This window comes from Triplophysa rosa, linkage group LG23 (genome assembly GCF_024868665.1).
Source record: "Triplophysa rosa linkage group LG23, Trosa_1v2, whole genome shotgun sequence".
NCBI lineage: Eukaryota > Metazoa > Chordata > Actinopteri > Cypriniformes > Nemacheilidae > Triplophysa > Triplophysa rosa.
Window position 1 is genome coordinate 13,859,401 of NC_079912.1, and position 19,163 is coordinate 13,878,563.

At 37.7% G+C, this 19,163-nt stretch overlaps 1 protein-coding gene across 2 annotated transcripts; it reads left to right on the top strand.

The window, feature by feature from the left end:
- The first annotated feature begins 885 nt into the window (after positions 1 to 885).
- On the top strand, positions 886 to 13,221 carry drd3 (dopamine receptor D3). Of its 2 annotated transcripts, none has more exons than XM_057323343.1 (8): positions 886 to 1,519; positions 2,466 to 2,762; positions 3,944 to 4,056; positions 5,123 to 5,259; positions 7,551 to 7,741; positions 9,483 to 9,554; positions 10,077 to 10,431; positions 12,363 to 13,221. In XM_057323343.1, the coding sequence occupies exons 2-8, from the start codon at positions 2,478 to 2,480 to the stop codon at positions 12,557 to 12,559; spliced, it is 1,350 nt and encodes a 449-aa protein (XP_057179326.1). In that variant the 5' UTR covers positions 886 to 1,519; positions 2,466 to 2,477; the 3' UTR covers positions 12,560 to 13,221. The 2 variants fall into 2 exon arrangements, with proteins under 2 accessions (XP_057179326.1, XP_057179327.1); XM_057323344.1 differs by having other exon boundaries at positions 10,077 to 10,274; positions 12,363 to 12,509.
- The last annotated feature ends 5,942 nt before the right edge of the window (positions 13,222 to 19,163 follow it).

Genomic DNA, 19,163 nt, shown 5'->3' on the forward strand with positions numbered 1-19,163 from the left:
AAAGATATTTTACAATTTTACAATGGAAGACAATGGAGGCCAGTGTTGCTTGGATACTAGCGTTCTTCAAAATATCTTCTTTTGTGTTCTGCAGAAGAAAGAAAGTCATACAGGTTAGGAATGACATTAGGATTAGGGATGAACTATAACTTTAAATCTGTCAGACGAAATGACCACCAATTTTGCATTATTACCACAAGGTGGCAGCAATGCAATTAGGGAAACTAAGGGAACAGTATATGGAAGGCACAGGTTCATGGCCACAGGTGCTGATATGTTCATGTTTAACCGATGGCTGTTTAGATGCGGTCGGCTGCACCTTGGTAAATAGCTGTCAGGCTCAACACAGATCACGGCTTGCACATTTTTCATTGGACTCCAATGAAATAAACTGACCTTTCCTGGTCCATTTTGGAGGGTGTTATTTTACTGTCATTAATTCATAGAGCTGAATTATTCTGCAACTAGAGTAAATAGAAGTTTAAAATGCTAGTCTATCATCAAATGTCAGCAATAGCTCTGGCTGTTGGATTTTGTCCAGTCTAATACTGTGATGGTTTTTTTGGAATGATGAGAACCGACTATGATGAATGTGACCATGTCACTTTCACCCGAGCCGTAACGAGGTCTACGACCCTGAGATGGTTTGTAAAATAACAAGTCCAAAAGTAATTTCTTTTTTTGGCACTGGGGACCTAAACAATCTGAGCTGTGCGTTTGGTTATTTGATCTCATTTCTTTTCCATGTTCCATATATTTATTTCCATGTATTGTCACCCTTTTGACTCCCCATCTCATAAATATTATTCATTTATATTTTACTGCACGTGACTCGAAATACTTTCTGAAACAGCGCCGAATAACGCGATAGCCTACTCCCTACAATTCACACGATTCTCTCTCAGGAAGAAAATTATTTTCACGTTCTACTTTTAGTCCCAACATGTTGTCTATGATCTTGTGCAGCTGCCTATAACTGCTCTTCGGCATCTATCGTCACAGGTAACAACGAATTTTGTCAGACCCTGTTAGTGATCGCATCTTGAGTGTGAGCAGACTGCAGACATCTTCCAAAACGTGTTGTTATAAAACGATTTGCATATTGGTTTTCCTCTACCTGGACCTAGTACAAACCACATTTTGATCTCCAGCATGATCTAACATCAGCAATTGAACTAAAGAGACCAGAGATGCTCGTGCGTAAAAGACCTGTTGGAGATAGGGTAGCCTACAGAGCGCGCCTCACGTATCCTCTAACCATCGTGGAGAGTGAAAGCTTCGAGCGAATCCAGTTGGGTACTAACTCACTGCATCGAATGATTAAATGCACAAAAGCGCGTGGAAGTATTTCTGGGGATGTGCATTAATAAGTTTCGCCCGCTACGCGGTAAGGATGGAGTCCCATCCTTTCCATAAACGGTGCGTAAAAAGAACGAATGGACACAGAAGTATAATCTCAGAAAAATCGGGATAAATTACTTCAGAGGTGGATCTGTTTTTCGCCGGAGAAGCTTAACAGGTAGACATGCTGTACAGTAAATTGTGTCATCTATTGCTGAAATGCTCGAGCATAGAACTGATGTCTAATTGAATGCATGCTATTACATGGACACTTTCTGGGTGTATGTGAGCAGATGATCATTTATGTCCTGTACATTTTTATTATTATTGTTTTTACTTATTATATTGTTATTTTAAAATTGATTAATAAAGGGATTTTTAATTTAAATTTGTATAGCTAAGATGCTCCTCTGATCATGCTTTCCTATTCGTGTTTTTTAGATTCAGATCAATGTACCATAAAATTGTCTTACATGTTTTTGTAGTTTATTTAGGGAGTCAGTTATGATATGCACTAGGACGTTTTAATGCATTCAAAGATGTCAAACACAGATTATCAAGGAGCAGAAATGCAAAGATCACCATTAAAAAGTCTTCTGTAATGCTGTGATCAATAAGAAAAATTTTAAAGTACTCAGTCAGAGAAAGTGCAAATTTGCTCACTACTATTTGTATATTACAAAGACAACAAATAAGATGCATCTGAGGTGTCATGTTTACCACAAGAATGTGCACATAGAAAGTATAAATGCCTTAACACAGAAATACATTCACCCACAAATGTGTATTTTTTAACGATAAATTAGAAATATCAAAACGTGGGAATGATAAAAGCAAGAATACAGATATTGAAGCTGAGGTGGGTCAGAATTGATATATTTTAGTATTCTTGAATTCAGCATTGTTTACAGAACACACAGAATTTGGAGCTCCCACAGATCCAGCTCAGAGCGGCCTTAAACTGACTATGTAAACACACCTGAGGTCTTTCCACGGTGTGTAACATTCACCTACATCAGAATTTCCATAAGCTTCAAAGAGCTTCATGACTTCACCCCTTCATGAATTTTTATTTCCCTGTTGTTTGTGGTTTACCCAAATCTCCAAATGTTCTCTCTCCCTAGATCTTCAACACAATGGCATTGTTTAACAGCAGTGAGTGGCTCTGGAATGACTCCATTGACCATTCTCTCATCCTGGGAAACTCTAGCTTGACACTGGACAAAGAAGCAAAGAGGAATTACTATGCCATGCTGTACTCCCTTCTTATTCTGGCGATTGTGTTTGGCAACGTTCTAGTTTGTATGGCTGTGGTCCGAGAGCGGTCTCTCCAGACCACCACCAACTACCTGGTGGTTAGCTTGGCAGTAGCTGATCTTCTGGTTGCCTCTCTGGTCATGCCCTGGGCAGTCTATTTAGAAGTGAGTACACGAGAACCTGCTGTATGAATGAGGATGTTTCAAAGCTACTTTCAGTTTCACACTGCGGATGCTCTTGTGGATGCAGTCTTATTTAAAAAAAATGTATTTGATTATTCTTTGTGTAATTTATTGGTCAAAATGTGTTAATGTTTTGTCACAAAGCACAATAGTCCTTCCTATATTTTGCCACAAGGACACCATTTCTCAAGGGAACTCACAAAGCTGTTCTCTAATCCACTGTGTTGTTGTCCATTAAGGGATTAGACAATCTTTTTCGTCCATCAATAGGTGATTATTGACACAAGAAGACCTGAACCAATAGCTAGGTTTTAAATCGATATTTATATTTATATATAATAAATATAAGATATTTAGATATTTATAATAATATAATAAATATAATATATTTCCAATATTTATATATGGGAACGCTTAAACACTAGAAATGTTTAAAACCAAAGAGTGAGTCATACTGGTCTATAAAATCATGCTATATATCATTGCGATATAAAATGCTCTCTTAATCATTCGTCTTAGTCATCCTTTTTCATGAATGAAAACCAGTAGCAGTCATATTTCTAAAGCCATTCAGAAGGCATCTCAGAATTGGACTGCTGATCTAATATCAGATTTCCCACTCCCAGTACCGGTGCCGGTTTTAAGTGGATCCACAATTAAACAAAAACATCCATTCATTTAGCCCCACATTTCGTGAATGCCTGAAGTTGAAGGCATTGTGTTGCTTTTGAATAATACCGGCACGGGTGAGAAGCAGTTACGTCTGTCATGAAGCAATGCACCTAGCAGTCTGGTTCTGGAGCATGCAGTTCATTCATCTCTGCCTGTGCCTTATTAACTTCCTCTCCACTGATGGGTGTTATCTGCCTCAACCCCCTGAGAGACAGACTGAGGGGCTGTTTGCCTGTGGAACACTTATTATTTGCAAAGTGAGTGAGGCAGATAAAAGCCGTGACTTTCAAAAAGAGTTTTTCCTCTTTGCCTTGGTACGCAAAAACCCATTCACTGAGGCAGTGTGGCGAGAAATGAAAACAAGCCAGCCGGATTTAGCTGAACGGATTTTATACATGTCCTGTCCATTAATTCTATTTCATTTAGTTTAAACTGGGAAAACAGGAAAATGCAAATGTGTATTATTTGTGTCTTTTGGTTTATCTGTGCAGGTGGTGGGTGGAGCTTGGCTCTTCAGTCGCTTATACTGTAATGTGTTTGTAACCCTGGATGTGATGATGTGCACAGCCAGCATACTCAACCTGTGTGCCATCAGCATTGACAGGTATTTTGGTTTTGTAAATCACTTTTTACAACTTAAAGGGATAGTTCACCCAAAAATGAAATTCTGCCATCATTTACTCACCCTCTTGTCATTTCGAACCTGTATGACTTTCTTTCTATTGCAGAACACCAAAGAAGATATTTTGAAGAATGTTGGTAACCGAACAACGGCGGTACACATTGACTTGCATTGGTTTTGTGTTCGTACAATAGAAGTGAACAGGAACCGCTGTTGTTTGATTACCAACATTCTTTTTGTGTTATTCAGGTTTGAAATAACATGAAGATGAGTAAATAATGACATAATTTTCATTTGGGGGTGAACTATCCATTTAAAGTGCAAACTCAACTGTGAGTAGTATAGATGATTTTGCCAAACGTGTAAATTCTGTGGATAGGTATAACGACAGGTGCATCATTAACACCTTTATACATAGCAGGAAGGGGTGCTTGTTTTAATTTTGGTTGCATGGCATGAGTATGAAAACATAGGTAGAATTTTAATTAATGCTGAGACATGGGGAAATTGGTGGAAGGAGTGACTGCAAGAGATCATATGGTATGTTAAATGGAAAGCGAGGAAATTATTAGGTTTAAAGAGAAAACAGCAATAGAAAAACCCAGAAAAATACATGTATTCAGCAAGTGAAGTTAAAGGAATATATTTAGTTTAATTATGCATCACAGATTATGCTTTTGACCTGTCTCTGTGGTACTCAGTACTTGTATGATACAAAAAACAGATCATGCAAAACAAAGGGTGAAAGAATTGATGGGGTCGAAAATAATTCATCCTTCGTCATATAAAAAAACTCTTTCTTCCTAGGATACACAAGGCTATTATTTTTTAATCAAATATTTTCGTTGTATCAGTACACATTATGGCAGACTTTGAAAAGGCCTTCAGATTAAATTATTTTTTATCAAAATTGGTGGCATACCCAAAATTACTTAATGGAGATTTTAGATCTAATTACATAACTTGGGGTTTCTGTGCTTCAGTGTTTATGACATTTTTCTGATCCGTATTCCCATCTCCTCTGAGATTAACTCTTTCAACTGTGAAGGTATACGGCCGTGGTGATGCCTGTGCTATACAACACCACCCACAGCTCTCGAAAAAGAGTTTCAGTGATGATAGCGACAGTTTGGGTCCTGGCCTTCGCAGTCTCCTGCCCTCTACTGTTTGGATTCAACACAACAGGTGAGCTTTGACAAATGTTCCCAGAAAGCACAGGTACTGTACGTCTCTAAGATGTTTGCTAAAGATCTGGAGATCTGAAAAATATCTGCTGTGTAAATACATCTGCTAAGTATCTTAGTAAGGGCAGTTTTTCTAAATCATAAACATCTTGAAGACATCTTCTGGATGTCTATACGACATCTGACAGCAGACGTTTCCGAGATAAAAAAAAGAAAAAAAAATATGTCTTGCAGATGTAAATGCAGACATCAAATAGATATCTCCCAGGTATGTGTTTTATAAGGGTTACAGTTCAACCTGATCTCACGAGAATTCATAACTATTTTACAATGGAGCCGATTCACATAAATTCGTACGATGTGAATCGCACAAAAAAATTCGCAAATCGCACATTGCTTTCTGATCTAAAATATACATTCCAAAGCAAATCCAATCTGCTTTCTCCATTTCACTAAAATCATTGCATTATGCTCAAGCGCTGCTGCAGTGAAACCTATTAAGGACCTAACTAACAGCAAATAAGTTTGGAAAATAAGTGACACATTTAATCAAGAGACGTGTAGAAACACAGAGCGCTACAGATTTTACCTCAACAGTAATTTCATATCAGATCACCAGCTTTTCCATCGGATGATGATAAATAAGTTTGCGGAAGAAATTAACCATCCATTTAATTAGAGTAATCAGTTAATTAGTGTCACGGTGAGAAATAATGAATTGCATCTCTCTCACACAAGCCTTCTAGATATAGGCATGAGATTCGTTCTGCCTCGGCTCTGTGTTCTAGAGATGTGAGAGGAGGACTTTGAGGATCTAATTATGTTGCCTCTGAAATAACTGTGCATGTCACAGATTCAGATTATCGCTGATAAGAATATTGATTGTGATTTCGACACAGACGGTGGCATCGCACTGATTTATTACCTCATATCTTTGATTCAATCTTAATTTATGTTACACAATAGGATGTTTAGCTAGCTTTGTTATGGTAAACAGAAGAATGACGCAACATTGAAATGAAATAATATATCTAATGCATGTCATATTTTGTATTTTAAGCATTTTAAGTGTTATGAATCTCTGTGATTGTATTCAAAGGTATTATGCAACAAATTGTGAATTATATTATGTATTCTGAATTTACAGTTGCTATAGGCCTACTTTCAGTCATTTTTACAGATCTATTCAAATGACATCACAACATGCCATAGAATCAGATTGATTAAATGTGTTTCTCTTCGAAATAAAGGTTCTCAAAAGGTTCTTTGTCGGGCTGACTGGTTCCATAAAGAACCTTTATTGTCTACAAAACCTTCTACAGATTAAACCAACATTAAATCTTTTTTTCTTTTAGAAACCTTTAACTGAAAGTTTTATTGGGGAATAAAAATGTTTTTAATAGCAGCACTGTGATGAACACCTCTATTTTAACCTCTTCAGCTTTTTTGCATTTTTACCTAAATTTTACTTTTTTACCCAAGTGCCCTACCCACATTGGAGTAAATTGATAAATATGGTGTCATTTTACAGAAAACCCTTTAAATTTTAACAACAAATTGGACAATTATTCTATGTTATGTTAAAGTAACGTTTTAGATCTGTGAAATATAAAGTGATTTTCTTGAGAGTGAACGTTTTTATTTGATACATGACTCATTTATGTTTTCTGAGTTTGTGATATAAAAATGAAATTTAATATTGTTAATATGATTTTCACAGGAGGGAGGGTTTCGGGTATTTAGTCCTTATTATGTTCTTTTATGTAACAAAAGCTGAGGTTAGCACAAAAGATGCTCCACAACTTATAGATTTGATGATGCAATATTGAACCCACCCATGTGTCCGTGGGAGGTGGCAGAGTTTAAAGGAACAGTTCAGCCAAAAATAATTCTGTCAGCATTTACTCACCCTGAACTACTTACCCTAGTTGTTCTAAATCTGTATACATTTCTTCGTTCCGATGAACACAGAAAAACATATTTGGAGGAATGCTCGTAACCAAACAGTTGTGGCCACCATTGACTACCATAGGAAAAATTACAATGGTAGTCAAAAGTGCCCCAGTTTGCTTTCCTACGTTCTTCAAAATAGCTTATCTTTTGTGTTCATCAGAACAAAGAAATGTATACAGATTTGGAACAACTTGAGGGTGAGTAAATTAAGACAGAATTTTCATTTTTGGGTGAACTGTCCCTTTAAGAGGTTAGAGTGTGTACAGTACTATCTGCATATTTTTACATGTGTGATTTCAACAATACTATTTTGATATGCTCCATGTGTCCACATTACAGATGATCCTACTGTGTGCTCGATTTCAAATCCTGATTTTGTGATCTACTCCTCCGTGGTGTCATTCTACCTGCCCTTCATAGTGACCCTTTTGGTGTACGTGCGCATCTACATCTTCCTCAGAAGGAGAAGGAAGAGAATTGCCTTCCGTCACGGAAGCTGCAAAGTTCAGCCAGCATCCATGCCACTAGTGGTAATACTCTCAAATTTTACAAACCCATCCACACATAATCTCCTCAAACTATTTAGGATTATAGGATCATTGTCAACTCTCATTGTAAAACTATGTCAAACACCCATAACAGTGCACAATGGCTATAGGTGTTTGAAGTATCTGTTACGGATGGTGTGGATTATAAAAACATCTAAGACTCAAGAAGTATCATTAAGGCGCTATCTTGGAAAATCATGGTTGTGTAGAGTAGGCCTACATTTCACATGAATTCAAAGAGGTTTTAAATCCAGTCTCCCTTTGTTAGGAAACATTACTGGGTTTTATTTAGTGAAACAACATCTCCAATCAGGGGCTAGACCAGGATCATTGCATTTATTTGAAAGTAAGATGCACAAGCAGATCTTTGGAAAAGCTACAGCAAAGCCATCCTGCTCTGTGCCTTATGAAATTTTATTGCAAGATTGAGTTCCAGCTATAGGAGCACAAATCAATGTGGCTTCCCTGAATATTCTTCCCTCGTTAAAGTCTGCTTTAATTCTTTTAAAATCACATCAAATTTTAATAAAGTCTTTGAGACGTATCAAATGACATATGAAAACAGACCTGCAGTGTTTTGAGCTGTGAAACTTTATTTATTGATTTTCTACAGACTGTTCAGATTTCAAATGAAACGATTACCCAACGTTTCAGTTTAACGATTACAGCTTTCATAAAGATCGCTTGTTTAACTTGTTTTGTAAGAAAGGCTTATGGATAACTACCAGAGCAAAGAAAATCACAGATGAGATGTGTTTAATGACTCAGATTTTCCTTCCGGACTGCAATTAACTTAAATGAGGTGAGTATGGAGACTTTTGTTTCTCAGATTGTTCTTTTTAAGGAGGTATAATCTCACTTCTGTTTCCTGTCGTTTAAGCAGAAGATAAAGTCTTGCCTTCGTAGTTCTATTTTCAGCAATTGTCTCTCCTTGTTTTTATTTTCTCTTTATTTTTAGACGAAACATTTGAGGAAAAAGTCAATACTTAAATTAAATATGAATGAGATCTCCATTAAGTCAAGTCGATATAAAGTCATTTTATAGTGCCTTTGCCATCTGAGCAATAACATTTTGAAGAATATGTTTTTTAAACATTTGTACTATATGCAGCACAAACAAAACTAAAGAACCAAATAGTCCAAATAGTTTCAGGGTTTCCAATAGCTTTGTCTTGGATGTTAATGTATAGTCTAAATATAAATGTCCTTATATTTAGACGATTTTCTGATTTATTAGCAGATGACATTTTACAAAATTCAATTTTTTTGACATTACCTTTGCAATTAACATGAACTAACAATGTATACCAATTTTATCAGCATTAAATCCATAATTTCTATGCATTGCATATGCATTTTTTTACAAATCTATAGGGTTTCAAAATATGTTCATTTATGAATATAATATTGTCTATTGTTAATTTGTGAAAATGTTATTATTTTAGTTATAATAGTATTGTTTTAATGTATGCAGAAATACATTTAAAAAGTATTTCCATTGCTCTTTAAGTTAATTAAGTAAATATTATTGTGAAGTGTTATCAGTGAAATGGAAAGTTGATCCATTCTATAGTTATATATTAAAAGTTTCAGCTAAAATGACACAGCCCATTATTTGCACCCGATGAAACTTTTGTATCCTTCACTCTTTCATTTCAGCTCTCCTAATTTGTTTTTACTTCTTTTGTTTTCTCCCCACTGATTCTTTAACATCTCTCCACAGGAGACGTGTTTACAAGACATCGTTCATAAAGAAAAAAGAGATCTATCCCCAATCAAGATCAACGTGATAAGTGTGCGTATACCATTGTGTCCTTGAACGTGTGTACTGAAATGCCTGCGCTTGCTCTAATCTTGCATAAATGTACACTCAGAGCAACAGGCTCTGCTAACGTTTCAGATTGCTGGCAGCCTTTCGCATTTCTGTTCCCATGCCTCCATAATAAGCTGTGAGCTTGAACCTTTTGGCTCTGACGTATGGCCCCCAACATGATCTGGCTGGTGCTTTTGAAAAGATATTGATTGGCTAAGAAAATGAAAAGCACCAGTGATTTTTTTATTATTGTTAGCAGTACAAAGGTCATGGGTTTGATTCCCAAGGAACACATAACGATGGAAGCAAGATTTAAGTCTCTTTGAATAAAAACATATGCCAAAAGCATAAATGTTAAAACTTCACATTTTTTTTGGTGTTGATTACAATGCATATTTCATTTAGTCTAAAAACGTAATATTATTCATTCATATAATTATATATTATATAACCATATTGTTTATTACTTAAACAAAAACTTGTACATTCAATTTTTCTGTTTAGGAAAACACAGAGCAGGTGAATCGCCCCCGCCTCCTCGGCAGCTGCCTGTGGCGCAAGCGGCCTCAAACCGCCCCTGCCGAGAACTCACTGCTGCCCCCTGTGGTCACGTTGAACTACTGCAGCATGAGCCAAGCGTCTTTTGCTCGCACCGATCAAGATGCAAATCGTGAGGAAGAGGAGGCCGGTGAGGGGGAACAGGTGAGGTGTGAGGTGCAGAAGTTGTCAAATGGGTGCACACACACCACCCTGCCTGCATCGCGACCTGCTCGTGTCATAGTGTACCCCAGTCAGGTCCGCTGTAGGACTATGCACTCCAAGGAAAAGAAAGCCACACAGATGTTGGCCATCGTTCTAGGTGAGAATATACAGTATGTTTATGAATGTGCCTGGCACAGTTTGTCAGGTTGCTGTCATGAGAAACGCTGAGAACGGACAATGCCAATAGCTGCAGCATGCAACACCTGCAGAGTAGAGTCAGACCTTAGTAGTGTGAAACACCAAGCAACCAATCAGACTCAATTAGTGTTGACCGCCTCCGAGTCGGTGTTGTGTAGAGCGAGAGATGACATTGATGATAATCTAAAATGTCTGCTTAATTGAACAGGAAATTAAATCACACTTGTTGAGTCAGACGTCTTGGATCGAGTGAATGCCTCAGTTCAAAGTCAGTTGGTCAGGGTTGTCACACGACCATTTGTCATGTACAGGAACTTCTTTACACACTGCCTGCAAAGATTTTGATGTCATAGCTACTATTGAAAAGCTGTCAGTGTAGAAAGATGTTTTTTAGACAGAACAGTGGAATTAAGTTATCTTAGTTATCTTCCTTAAGCAAAGAAAATATATTTTCCTATATATAAATTGTCATTATAATAATTCATTTAAAGGGATAGTGAATGAAAATTCTGTCATCATTTACTCACTCTCTTGTTATTTCAAACCTGTATGACTTTCTTGCTTCTACAGAACACAAAAGCAGATATTTTGAAGAATGATGGTAATCGAACGACGTGGCTCCCATTCACTTCTATTGTATGGACACAAAACCAACACAAGTCAATGGGTACCGATGTTGTTCGATTACCAACATTCTTCAAAATATCTTCTTTTCAGAATTTGTATATTTCACTTTTATGTACTATAGTACCCTCACGGCGCTAGCTTGAGGCAAAACAAAGGGAAAACTGGAGGCGGCCAATACAAACCAGCACAAATTTGGCTACATAAGGGGTTAAAATATCATCTTCTTGTGTTGTTTAGTGCCACAATCGATAGTCTCCAATTTGATATAACACATACCTGCTGCCATTGGCAAACAAAAACACTGACACCAGCTGTAGTTAAACACAATAAAACGAGCGGACCAGTAGAAATGATCATCAAAAATGCTGGCGTTTTCACCGTAAACTTTATATCACTTAAAGTTAAATAAACTACTGTCATTTGTTGGTATGGATTATGGTTTGGGTATGTGTCTAAAAACTTACCATGTTTGCCCACCTAATCACAACAACAGGGGAACAAGTTATTTTCCCGTATTAGCACATATATAAGCTAACTTTGTTTGCAGTTACCCAACAACCAGAGACTTAGCATAAAGGAAACTGTTTGCCGTCGCTGTTTCTAAAGTTTTCATAAGTGCATTAGTAGAATTGGGGAGAGAAAACCATGAGAAGGTTCATGTTATGTGTCAAGTGTGTTAAGTAGTTGGATTTGGTACCGTTTGCATCTAAAGATGTCTACTGTATACACGCTTGGTTTCTTTATCTGGTATGTGTGCATGTCAGACCACTTAACTGGTATGGAAGGTAATCCTGACAGTTCGTCCATCTATTGAGTGAGTGTATACAGGTTGGCCAATCTGGGTCCTTCCGTTAAAGTTCACATTTTCAACAACAGCCACAGTCCCAGGCAGTTACTGACCATACACATTCAAATGAAATCGGATTTTCTCCAGTCATTGTCAAAAAACCAAGCTATCAAAACATGCTTGCTAACGTTAGTAAAGCGGCCAAGGGAATCTTTCTGCCTCCACCTATGCTCCGCCCACAAAAACACGTCACAATGTTTACTAACAAAAAAGGGCCTATATAACTTAAAATATATAGACATTGATAATATATTACAACATTGAAAAATATTTAAGGAATTGCTGCTTTTTAAATATTAAAAAAGGGACTTCCAATATATGGAAATGTAGTATTTGATATATTGTATTATATTTTCCAGTATATGGAAGTGTTGCTGTGTGATTATGCCTCTCTCTCACTGTTTCTGTTTTTTCAGGGGTCTTTCTTATTTGCTGGCTGCCGTTCTTTGTGACTCACATCCTCAACACTCACTGTAGTTCATGTCATGTTCCACCTGAGCTCTATAGCGCCTTTACCTGGTTGGGCTACGTCAACAGTGCTCTCAATCCAGTCATCTACACCACCTTCAACATTGAATTCCGCAGAGCTTTCATTAAAATCCTGAGCTGCTAAATCTTTATCCATGCGCACAAATGATGCTCAACGGATGCAGCTTTCAGACATCATGGGTTCTGCTTTGTGGAATATTAATGGACTTGGATTGTGAGAATATTTTCAATGTGATTTTACCTTCACTTCAAAGTCCAACACTTGCAGTTGGTGGATTTTGCGACATGCTGAGCAATAGTGTTCACTGAAGTTTGATTTGAAAGAATGGACCAAAATGAAGACCACAATAAATCCAGATTCTGCTTCTTATGACGAGAATGTCAAAACATTCTACAGCAAAACATAAAACGTTTTCTGGAGCTTATTCTTCATCTCGACATCTTGTTAAAATTCTCAGGTCATCACATGTTTGCATGTGTCACGCCTTCAAGAGATTTGTTGGAACCTCCTCGGATTTAAAGCAGCTAAGAGAAACAATTCATATGGAGATAAAAGCTAGTCACTTGTCAGAGGGACCATAAAGCCGGTGGTGAATAGAAAGAATGGGTTGTAAAAGATCCAAGACCGTGACTTAAACGGTTTCTCCCCCAAGGTTGAGTTTGGTGATCTGATTGTATGTTGCCATCTGGAGAAAATAGGTGTGTGATGTAAACTAAAGCTTCACTGCATCCATAAATCAACTTCTGAAACATATTCAAATAAACATACCTTTCACAATTTCCTCAAAAAAGCAATTAAAAGTGTTTTTCCAGTCGTGTTTTATTACCACACTGGGGAATTAAGACAGGACTTGCCATGTGCCCTCTCAAAATAAATCATGTCCATTCAGATCCCATACACAAATACATGGGGTGCAAAGAGAGGTAGTTAATGAGAAACAAAACAAAAGGAAATAGCATAAACGAGACAAGCGTGTGCGGAAATAGATAAGTCGGTTTGTTGACAAAGTGAGTGACTGGAGGTGCGACAGAGTGAATTAAAACAAGCGAGTTGATTAGGTGTGCGCGAAAGAGCGCACGCGCGCTTTGAATAGAAAAAAAGAGACTTTCAACCACAATTTGAAAGAGAGCTCAGCTGGAAGCCAGACGATTGTACGAAAACTAAATGAGTGAGTCACGTGTCACGCTCTAGTGCAGCTCGACCAAAATCATTTCTTTTCCGGTCACACTTGGGGTAACTCTGCGTGTGTGTGAGCGCGGCACGTGTGCAGTAATGAGTGGGTGTGCGCGCGCGACTGCAGGTGCAATGAAAGTGTGACTGACGGCTTCTTCTGGCTAATTACTCAATTCTGGCTAGACTCCAGTGCTCTTATGAGCTCTATGTTAAGGCTAATGCGTGTGGTCCACACACACAGAATTATGACGTTAGTGGCTGTCATAGAATGACAGCTAATCAATTTGAATTGGCGTTGCTTTCTCAAACTCCAGGGACTCCTTCAGTCTTTCTGTTCCAAGTCGTATCTGCCAGACACACTCGGTCTTGCTCCAGATCCTAATCTGCAGGGCATTGTTGATCGACTTTTGCACATAATGGGGTCCTGTCAGTTTCCTAATTGTTGTTTTATAAGACTGTGTGAGAATTTGTGTAGTGTGTATACATGCATTCATGAAGCCCTGACAGAAATAGGCTAGGCTACTTTCAATAACCATGTCGAAATGGAAGTGGGTTGGACTGAAAGACCTTTGTGAATAATTGAAGATTCTTTCATATCATGCTTTCTGTCCACCCACCAGTCCCTAATTATATAGCAGCGCAAGCTAATATATTCACACCAGAGAAAAGATGATCCTGGCCATAAGAGGCAAGAAGACATTTGTGCCAAAACAGCAATTCCTGGTGTAGAATTTTAAATTCTTTTATTTTTATTGAACAAATTTGTCACAATGGTTTTGGTTAATTTCAGAAACAATGATACATGTCTCTTTTATACTTGCCAACATGATGTGGCAGATCTCCAAGGATTTACTTTAATAATTACTTTAAATACTAATGGCCCATTAGTTGTGGCCTAATGGTTAGAGACTCCAGAAGGTTGCCGGTTCGATTCCCAGGGCCGGCGGGTAACGACTGAGGTGCCCTTGAGCAAGGCACCTTACCCCTACTTGCTCCCAGGGCGCTGCAGTGATAGCTGCCCACTGCTCCGGGTGTACGTGTGTTCACCACTTGCTGTGCGTGTGTTCACTACTCTCTGGATGGGTTAAATGCAGAGGTCACATTTCGGGTATGGGTCACCATATCTGACTAATAGGATTAGTAGGACATTTCACTTTTTTTCACTTTCACTTTAAACACAATATGGTGCATGTGACCCTGTCTATGAAATCCAGGCTTAAGTCTCAAAATCTAATTATGATATTATAAGACCATCAAAGTAGTTATAGCCATAAAATGATGAAAATATGACGTGTGTTTATTGCTGTAAATAATTCTAAGAGAAAGTACTCAAATTTCCATTAATAATACTAACATTTAAGAAATACTAACATTATTTTGCATAGAAAATACTGGAAGTCGGCTTTATAAACATGTATTTTAATCTTTGACGTAGTCAATATTAGATACATAAATATATAAATGATTGTATTTTAACAGAATATTTTTCAAATTATGAATGTTCTTTTACATTATGCAGACAATCACCAAAACAGGCAGGATCACATTTTTCATTATCTAGTGGCCTGATTTACCATTCAAACAGATAAGCACAGTATTTATCTTATTGGTGGCAGTTTAAGCCAAGCTGACACTATGGGACTGTGAGACAACTTGAATTTCTATGGCGCTTACACTACACAACTAGGTTTCTTGTCATCCGTCATCTTCTTGTTGTAGCAGCACGCACACTACACAACACAACGCAGACAAAGTGTGCTAACTACAAGACTTTGGTCAAGGACCAACAGCGAAAACACATACCACATCGTGAACATTTCTAGTTTGATGGTGGATGGCAAATGAGTTGTTGATGCGTTTACGCCATCCAGTGGAATGGAGCGTGAAACATTGAAATGTTTTTTGAAAGTGTTTTCCATATTCCATTATACAGACTTGGTGCTTTAGGATAGTTGAAAACAGCTGTATGTCTGTTACACTAGCCATTTAACACGCCTTATAATGTTAATGAATACATGCCAGCGGTATTTAATTCCTCCACGCAATAATTTGACGAAAACCTTCTGCGCTGTGATTGGCTGGATTAGTTCCACGTGGTCGTTCAATCGCGCACACAACGATAATATCAAACAGGTTTGAAAATATCGTAGCGTCTGGGATAGCTCGAGACAGGCCCAGATCATGTTGCACACCTGCTTATACTTAACGAGCTTCGGCGACCGAAACGAGCAACGATTTGATCGCGATCCGGAGGTTTTGTCGCAGACCTTGGAAATCTGTCCGCGACAGCAAAATCCAGCCAAAAATCACGTAGTGTGAGCTTGCCATTAATGAGCACTGGATGTATGCCCGATGTGGAGGAGACAATCAAAGGGAAGTAAGATAAGTCACCCAAAATTACAGGTTGTGAGCAATGGCACTGATGAAATCCTGGCTATTGAGCAAGTGTTACATCATCACCTAATTAATGTTAATGAGCCAAGCTGATAAGGTTTATAATATGCCCCTCCCACTTTTCAGATCATTCCTGCACCTGGCTGGTGATGCTTCTCTAGACGTGTTTTAAGCACTGCGGTCTCGCGTCACTAACTTATATTGTGAATCGTTCTACATTTTTTTTTACATTGTGAAAACGAGAGACAGAACTCTGGTTCTTCGCTTCTGTTATCTACTGCAGCAGTGTTGTGCACTTTCTGATATGTATGCAAATCTTTCTCTATCCTTTTCAAAACGGCGAATGCCTATAAATAATTTACATTTACCTTTAGTCTTCTAGCTGACGCTTTTATCCAAAGCATTTTGATGCCCTTGTTAACCCTCGAGACACTTCCACTGTCTCACAACTCCTGTTCCAATATCCCACCCCTCTTATTGTTTTGTGTGATAAAAATTGAAAAGCGTCCTGTGCCGTGGCTAACATATGAAGTTTGAAAAACAATGCACTTAAAGTGATTCATTGGTAGCTTAGTGGAAAGAAAAATGTAGGAGCCCATTTATCTCTGAGGCCAGCAAGGTCTCCTCTGACAAACCATACTGACGGCAAGTTCTGGTTAACATATGCCCTTGGTTTTACTGCTGAAACAATGGTGCATTTTAAATAAAAGCATAAACTCTTTTTTTATATTGGCCCATAACACGTAGATGCTGGTTATCATTTTAAAGGATTATTATCAGGTGACATTGTCTGCTGTTTTCTGACAGAGGAGATAAAGGACACTCTGGCAGAGCTGTGACTGTCAAACACAATTCAACTCCCAGCGGTTCTCTGCATTTCAGTTAACCACCTTTGCAAATCCATTTAGGAGAGAAGCATACAGATTTGCATTGGAATTGGATTTGCATTGGAATTAGCTGCTGAGGTAATTATCTTTTAGGACTACTGCTCTGGTGTGTCGGAAGTAATCAGGAAGCCAACACTCAGGTGAGCAAGAAAACAAAATGTTATACCAAAAAGTTTACCGATATATCGGCCAATAATAGTATCGGTCGCTACAAGTGTTTTTTTCACACATGATATTTCAACCAAAAATAAACATTCTGTCATCATTGTTTAGCAGATCAAAGAAATGTATAGGGTAAGTAAATGATGACAGAATTTCCATTTTTGGGTGAACTGTCCCTTTAATAACACTCAGAAAGTTAAGAAATATTAATTTAACCTTTGGAATTAAGTTAATAGCCACAAAATCGGTATCGGTGGAGAAATTTATCGGTGCATTCTATATTTAGATTTTAGGGAGATCTCTTTTTTATTGTTTTTTTATCACCATTGGCAAAGTTCTTTGTATTATGAAACCTCAATACATTTGATAAAATTAGCTTAAAACAACTAAAAACAATTTGTCAATTGAGTAAGTAGTCTAATACACAATCACATATTCTCTGTCACAAACATAGACACATAAATATTAAGAAACAACTTTTATGCAGCATAAACATTTTCAATATTTATAGGGCAGTTACATATCAAGACATTTAAGGATGTCCTTATGGGTGTCAAGACAAAACTGGTGTGAATGAACAAAGAAATAAATACAGATTTGTGTTTACATAGATGCTCTGTCTCATTACAGCTGCAAACCCTCATTCTGTCACTATGTCAATACCTCACCTCCTAAGTAGGGCACCTGCATCACACAGGGTATGTGAACGTGTGTATTATGTGCTTTTGAATATAAAAGCATGCATGCCTCTAAGCAGCTCACAAGGTTCTGTCACTTTAATTTTCTCACCCATCTTAAACTGACAAATCCTGTCTCTGAGATCACACGTTTAGTCAAGTAGCACACTCCAAAAGTACGAAAGTCTGGAAACACTTGGGTTTATGTTTCTCATTATTTGAGGAATCAAGCTAAATGCTTAAACCTATAGGAATTTCTTTACGAAACGTTTTAATCTTTTTGGATAAGTTGGATCAGATATTACATGGGACAACAGGTACAAAACATGGGAACCTCTTTTGTATCTACAGGTGGCATCTTATAGTACGGAGTGTGTGCTGAGATTGAGTTTTGATTTTATTCTTACTTTGCTATTTTATAAAAAAGTCTAATAAAGAGGTGTGCCCAAACCTCAAAAGAACTGCGTTACCTGTCTGTCAGGATAAATATTTTTTATCAGCATTGCAAGTTATTTTAAGTCAAAGTGTTTCATATATTTCTGCTTCTTTAGACAACATTCCATGCTTATATATTATTTTGTACTGTCAGCATATTGCCCTTTAAAAAGCAATATAAACAAAAAATCTACTTTCTATTCTTCTCTCACCTACAACTGCACGAAGCCAAAGCATACAGTAAGTTTAGTCCGTCTAGACAGACAGCCCTGACTTTGGACCCATCTGTTACAGTAAATGAGGTTGCCTGTCCACAGGGCACCACCAGTTTATAGAATAACTGGAAGAGACAGTAAAAACAAAAATGAGTTTTTGATGACCTTGATTGATGATCTGCTTTATCTCGCTCTATCATTACCTCCTGTCTCTCTCTGTTTGAAGACACTCTCGGAGCAATCCTTATTAACAGAAGCTATAGATAAGGACAATAACAGGGTAGAGGCAGATCAATTGGTGACCAGCTTTGATTAAAGCGCTCACCATCTATTATCAGTCTAGTGGATGAGTGCATAGTGGATACACTGAAGTACAATCTTCACACACTATACTGAATCATTCCTGTGTGTGCAATGTGTGAGATTAAGGAGGATGTATTGACAGAAATGCAATATAATATATACAAGTATGTCTTCAGAGGTGACCTTACATAATAAAGGGTTGTGTTTTCATTACCTTAGAATGAGCTAAGGTGATTATTTATCTACAGCCACCCAGGGTCCCCTTATATGAAATTCACCATGTTCTTTCTACAGTAGCCCTGCACGGACAAACTGCTCTACAGAGCGTGTTTCCGAAATATGTTATCTCCTTTGGCGTGGTGGACTGAGCCATTGGTTGCAATTCGCAACGTCACAGCTAGATGCCGCTAAAATTCACACACACAGAACCTTTAAGGAGAACCTTTAAAAATGGATATGCTTATGTTATAATTACCTTAGT